This window comes from Sinocyclocheilus anshuiensis, unplaced genomic scaffold, assembly GCF_001515605.1.
Source record: "Sinocyclocheilus anshuiensis isolate Anshui unplaced genomic scaffold, SAMN03320099.WGS_v1.1 scaffold199, whole genome shotgun sequence".
Taxonomy (NCBI): domain Eukaryota; kingdom Metazoa; phylum Chordata; class Actinopteri; order Cypriniformes; family Cyprinidae; genus Sinocyclocheilus; species Sinocyclocheilus anshuiensis.
The window spans coordinates 2,328,130-2,334,345 of NW_015552582.1; the positions used below are offsets into that span (position 1 = coordinate 2,328,130).

The window sequence follows — 6,216 nt, forward strand, 5'->3', positions numbered from 1 at the left end:
CACAGATGGTGGAAGATTCCAGCAAGGTGCCTGTCAATGTCTGGACGTGACTCATTGCACTTGCTGCCCTCTGCTCTGTGATAGTCTACTTGTGTCTGTGTGGCTGATGTCTTGCTCATTCTGCACCACAGGAATTCAAAAGTGACAAGGAGCAGGGCCAGACCAGACTGAACACTGTTCTGACCTATGGAGAGCAGCTTAGTAGCGTGGTGCCTGCCGACAGAGTGGAGGCGATCAGGACCAAAGCAAATGCAGCCAAAGGTGACTGGAAGAGCCTGATGGACAGCTTACAGAGAAGAGAGACAGCCTTACAGGTAGAGCTGTGTAGAGATGAATACATTTTTAAGATGTTTCTGCATATTTTGTATATATATTTTTTTATTTCATTTTATTTGAATTTTATTAATTTAATTTGAATGAATTTTATTTTTTTATTATGAAAGAGTGTTTTTAAATTAAAAACCATATACAGCTTAAGTTACATGTGTAACTTTTATGAATATGTACTTTCAGGTCTTGCAGTCTCAGATGCAGGACTTTGAGGCAAGTGTGGAACCACTTCAAGACTGGCTGAACAGGACTGAGATCAGTGTGCAAGAGAGCAGCGCTCGCCTCCATGACCTCCCTGCCAAGAGACTAGAGCTCTCCAAACTACAGGTGAGCCCAGATAGTCTTAATGACTTATTTATACTTATTCATAAGAGCTTGGATCTACCAGAATGAAATGAATCACTACTATTAAGATTCCAGTCCTCACTGACTGTACCTTGAAAATCAGTGTGATGTAATTCATTGACAGAAGAACATTTGATTTATGATCAATAGATTATGCATTAAACATTTGGAGAGTATTAAAAATACATTTCTTTTTTTTTCATGTTTTTTAAACATAATCTAGCTGTTTAAACATGTAATTAAATGAAATCAACTAACTGTGGCAGTGGATTTTGCAGTACTTAAGCTCAATTAAATGAGTTGTCAGAAGTAGGATCTGCTGGAGATAATGAAATAGACCATGTCTGTCAACGATGATTCCGCTGAGTCAAGCTTTTTGCCACAATTGAGGATTAAGCTGACATGCAAATAATTTTTCACTCTCCAACTGCACTCAAAGAACAAAACCCCCAATATACAATCTGACAATAACATGAATGTAGAATAGAGGTTGGAAAGATAAACATTTCTATTTTTGCCTTATCACAAGTTCTTTCATCTCTATTTTTGTATTGCTTTGTCGCCTGCTGGGCCCTTTTGTCTGCTCTGTTGGCAACTGCATTTCCAACAGTGTATCTGTACAGTGTGTAGAGGTCCTCTGAGTGATTATCCATCCCCTCTCATCTCCCCTTCCCCTGCTTTTACCCACTTTCCCTCTTAATCCCTTTATGCCCAGAGTGCACCCAACATGATAGACTCCATTATCATGAACTGTGTCTGCCTAACTGACAATTTCACAGTCTGCTCTTTTTCCATCTAGAGAAAAGAAGCAAGAAATTTGCTCGTGGTGGTCTTTTGTGCCCTGATGTATTAAGTGTGTTTAGTAAAAGTTTTTTGTTGAATGTCATCTCAGTGGATGTGTCCAAAAGCTCATCTAGGTTTTTAGTGTTGTTTTTCATGGCATGAACATTCGTCTTTATTCTTCTGCGACCCCTGCTTGCCTCGTGACCCCTGATTGCACACCCTCAGACATTGCTGGAGGAGATGCGCTCCAGAGAATCTGAACTGGCAGAGTTGAGAGGGCGAGCACATGGCCTCTGGGAGGGTCAGGGTGCTGGGAAGAGTTTTGTGCATCGGGTCTGCCAGCTAGCTGCATGCTACTTGGCCCTGAGCAACCTGATTAAGGTAACCTCCTCTACCTATCTGTTTACCTCATCATTCCTGTGTTCGCTCTTTTATCGTTACCACTGATTGTGATATAGGAGATGAGCTCATTATTATTGAACTTTTTAGATCTACAGTATTAGGAGATTTACTATAAGCTTTAAACTGTTCATTGTTTATTTAACTCTCAGTAACAACAATAAATTTAAAATAAATTAATACTTTTATTCAGCAAGGAGGCATTAAATTGATTAAAAATGACAGTGAAATGATTTATATTGTTACAAAAGATTTATTTATAAATAAATACCGTTCTTTTAAGCTTTCAATTCATCATAGAATCCTGGTTTCCACAAAAATATTAAGCAGCATATCTACATTTTCATTTGTATTAATATAGAAAGCAGTCATTTCAAATGATATAATAATTATTATATTTCACAATATTAGACTACTGTTTTTACTCTATTTTTGATCAAATTAATGCAGCATTGGTGAGCATTTTCTTTGAAAAGATTTTCTTTTAAACTTTAAAAAATCTTACCAGCACCAAACTTTTGAAAGGTAGTGTACTTTATAATTTAAAATTAATAGTGTACTAATTTACTTAGGGATGCATTGATATTACATTTTAGACTAAAACCGATAATAATTTTCATGTTATGGCCAAATAACCAATAAATGTCTTACATTATATTAAAACTCTATATTATTTTATTTAAATATATTAAAATAAAACACTAAAAACTACACTGAGTCATTTTAAGTGCTACAAGTGCATTTAGGTACTGCAACATTATAATATACAGTGTGAAAATTTTTATTTTGACATGCTAAATATTGCTAAAGAAACATTTAACAGTGTTATTAAATTGTTAGGGTTATGTAAAATTAATAACATGTAATATTAACAAAAATAATAAATGTATTTAAAAAGTGAGCATTAGATCACTGCAAAAGGTAATCTAAATGTAAAATGAGAAAATATGCACAATTAAATACCAATAAACCTAAAAATCTCTAATATCAGCTGATAACCAATATCATTAATGTGCATCCTTACAGACACCTGTGTAAAAAAAATCGACTTCATCTGTCCAGTCTTTTAATCTAGTCTTGACTTCTCTCATCCACCTTCTGCAGGAGAAAGTGTCAAGGGTAGAACGAGTGGTGGGGGAGCATCAGCTTTTTTCACAGGGCCTTCAGGAACTTCAGAACTGGGTTTCAGAGTCCCAACAGGTCCTCAAGACCTGCAGATGCCCCACATCTGACAAGAGTGTGCTTATCACCAGAATGGGCCAGCTCGAGGTACACTGTCACTTAGTATATACACATTTTACTGTTTTAAAGGTGTTGCTAAATCCTAAGGACAACCTTCAAGGGATTTGGCTCTCATAAATTAGTTTGTAAGTTTCATTTGTACATGTTGGGTGTATATCAGGATTTCTGATTGATTACAGACTTTACTGGCGGCTTGTCAGGGGAGAGAAATCCAACTGAAGATGCTCATCACCAGAGGGGAGTCTGTCCAGAGGAACACCTCGGCTGAGGGTGTACCAGTGGTTCGCAAGCAGATCCAGGACCTCAAAGACTCCTGGGAATCACTCTTGTCAACATCCATACAGTGCAAGAGGTCAGAGAACTCTCTGTCCCTCAGTCTGTGTTTATTTATCCTCTCTTTGTTAGTGCTTTTGTCTGAGCATTTCCTCAGATACGTGCTCATCAGGTGTCTGTGTGGAATTAGTAGATGTCTTGTTCATGTGTTGCATTTATAGCCAGCTGGAAGGTGCCTTGTCACACTGGACAAGTTACCAGGAAGATGTCAGTCAGTTTGAGTACTGGATGGAGCAAGTAGAAGAGAGCCTCGGAAACTCAGACAAACACTACGCTGAAATGAGGGACAAGACAGCCAATCTAGGCCGTGCCAAAGTAATTAATATTTTTCATATGCATACTTGCGCAAACATAACATAACATAACATAACATAACATAACATAACATAACATAACATAACATAATATAACATAACATAATAATTTTATACAGGATTTATTATTTAGATAACAGTTGTATATTCTTACAGTTCTATTAGAAGTTGAAACCTCAATGTATTATTTACTTTAATTGCTATGCTCTGTACAGCTCCTCTATGAGGAAGTTCTTAGCCACTCTAGCCCTTTAGAGACCATTGCGACCAAGGGTTCCAACATGACTGAACATACAGCCACCCAACAGGATATCCAGAAACTCAGTGAGAGATATACAGCCATTAAAGATAAAGCCAAGGTAAGCCAAGGATGTCAAACTGTAGGCTGCAGACCAGTGCTTAAATTCGTTTTGGGTGGTCAAGAGGAATTATTCAGCACAAACTAATATGAAATATCTAGTGGTTATAGAGTCCTATTCACAAGGGAATTGATTCTTAACAATTACATAAATCTTTCAAGACAGACCTACAATGAGCTTTGAAGTTGCTGAGCAATGAGGTTTTTGAGGAAGCTGTAAATCAGTATAATTTTCACTTCATTTTTTTTTAAATAATAAATTTAATAACCAAATTCCCAGTGAATAGCTACACCACCTATTACCCTGAAAAGATCATTCAGCAATCAGAGAAGTTTCTGTTAGCATGGAAACAGAATTTGCGGCCAAAGAGCTCAGAAGTGACCTCCCAGCACTGCACATGAACTATTTATCTATCTATATATATATATTAGATCTAGTTGGTGTGATTTGTGGCTCAAAACTCTTTATTGAAGATTTTTATATCTCTATGGAGGAAAAAGAATGGGGAAAATACTTCTGGAACCAAGCAGCTAAAAAAGTGTTGCGCTCTGCTTTTACTCTATTTCCACTTATTGTGGAATAAATTTGAAATAATATTCTCTGCTGGTGTTTCAGGCTGCTGTCAGTAAGGCAGAAGAATTGGTTCTGCTCCATCAAGAATACCAGCGAGGGCTGCACATGTTTGAAGACTGGCTAGAGCAGGAGCAGAACAGTTTGGTCCTCCTCACACCTCTGGATGAAGATGTAAATGCTCTGGAGAACACGTTAAAAGAACTGCAGGTTAATATAATATGATCTTTTTTAGGGCTTTAATATTATAGGCAAGAAATATTCTGCACTACCTAATCTTTTACTCTTTCTGTCTAATAATGTCTCCAGATGCTCCAGTCACATTGCCCTAAGGGACATAACTTGCTCAGCTCAGTTCTTGCCAGTCGAGAAAGAGTAATTCCATGGGGTGCCCCTCAAATTGAGGATCGGGCTCTGGAAACAGCACAGACAGAGTGGCAGGGGTACCAAGACCGGCTCGGCGAGACCAAAGTCCAGGTAGAGCAGGCCCTCGCAAGGGTTCAGCAACTAGAAGGTTTATTCCAAAGTTTAGACCAGTGGCTGGTTGACATGGAGCTCAAAGTTAAGGTGAGAAGCCATCGTTGCTCTGATGTCACTGCGAAGGAGACCCAGCTACAACACCTGAAGGTACAATGCATTATACTTATGCTTGATGATTTCAGAAGTACATTACTCTCGTTTCATGTAGATAAATGTTGACCTTTTCCTGTCATTCCCTTATATCAGCGGTGGCAGATTGAGGCTGCTCAACGTCAGGCCGAAGTGGAAGGCCTTAGTACTCTTGCACAGCAAGTCGTAGAGGATGCTCATGTCAGTGGTCGGATCAGTACCAGGGTTACCCAGCTCACTGCCCGCTACCATGCCTTGCTCCTGCAGATACAGGCAAGTCAGCCTTGTACATTAGCAATTTTTATGCACTTGATTATTTCAGAAAAGTATGCAGCATCATTCAGTAAGCTGCCAGTTAGTGCTGGGCGGTATGACCAAAAATTTATATCACGGTATTTTTCTAAATTATACCGGTTTCACGGTACAAGAAGGTATTTTTTTTCCCATGCATGACCGGGTGTTAACCATATTTTCTACTGATTGAGAGAGGAAATACTGCAGTATATTGACTTAGAATGCCCTATTTTACTGTCATGATGGGTGAATATTGTCAAAAAATACCACACTAAATAGTGACTAAACACAACCCCTTTTAATACATGTTAACCAGGAGTCACTCTCATTTATAATCGTCTGATAAAATCAACATGCATCTACACTAAAGAGCGGCTATGCGGTTGTTTTGGCTACGGCGGTAAAGTTAGTTTGACGTTTGACATTCATTAGACATTCGGGTTTTTTGCCAATTAAACTCTTTGCAGCTTTTATGTTTTGAGCCCAAACTAACTCAGATAGACATAAATATATGCCCTTTATGTTGCACAAGGCTCAATTTCTAGGAATTAAAAAAAAAAAATTAACCATTTAAATGAATTAAACAATTTAACTACGTGACATTATAATATAAAACCAATACTAAAATGTTCGGGAAA

The 6,216-nt window shown here is 37.9% G+C and overlaps 1 protein-coding gene across 7 annotated transcripts in view; it reads left to right on the plus strand.

Annotated features, from left to right (window-relative positions):
• The window catches only part of LOC107665323 (nesprin-1-like), a 133,934-nt gene that overhangs the window by 54,948 nt on the left and 72,770 nt on the right, over positions 1–6,216 (plus strand). For all 7 annotated transcript variants that reach the window (XM_016456151.1, XM_016456146.1, XM_016456149.1 and 4 more), the window contains 10 exons: positions 132–314; positions 514–657; positions 1,684–1,839; positions 2,962–3,126; positions 3,279–3,451; positions 3,594–3,747; positions 3,962–4,105; positions 4,721–4,885; positions 4,985–5,302; positions 5,402–5,557. In XM_016456151.1, coding sequence (XP_016311637.1) covers positions 132–314; positions 514–657; positions 1,684–1,839; positions 2,962–3,126; positions 3,279–3,451; positions 3,594–3,747; positions 3,962–4,105; positions 4,721–4,885; positions 4,985–5,302; positions 5,402–5,557 — 1,758 coding nt within the window. The remainder of the gene's footprint in view (positions 1–131; positions 315–513; positions 658–1,683; positions 1,840–2,961; positions 3,127–3,278; positions 3,452–3,593; positions 3,748–3,961; positions 4,106–4,720; positions 4,886–4,984; positions 5,303–5,401; positions 5,558–6,216) is intronic.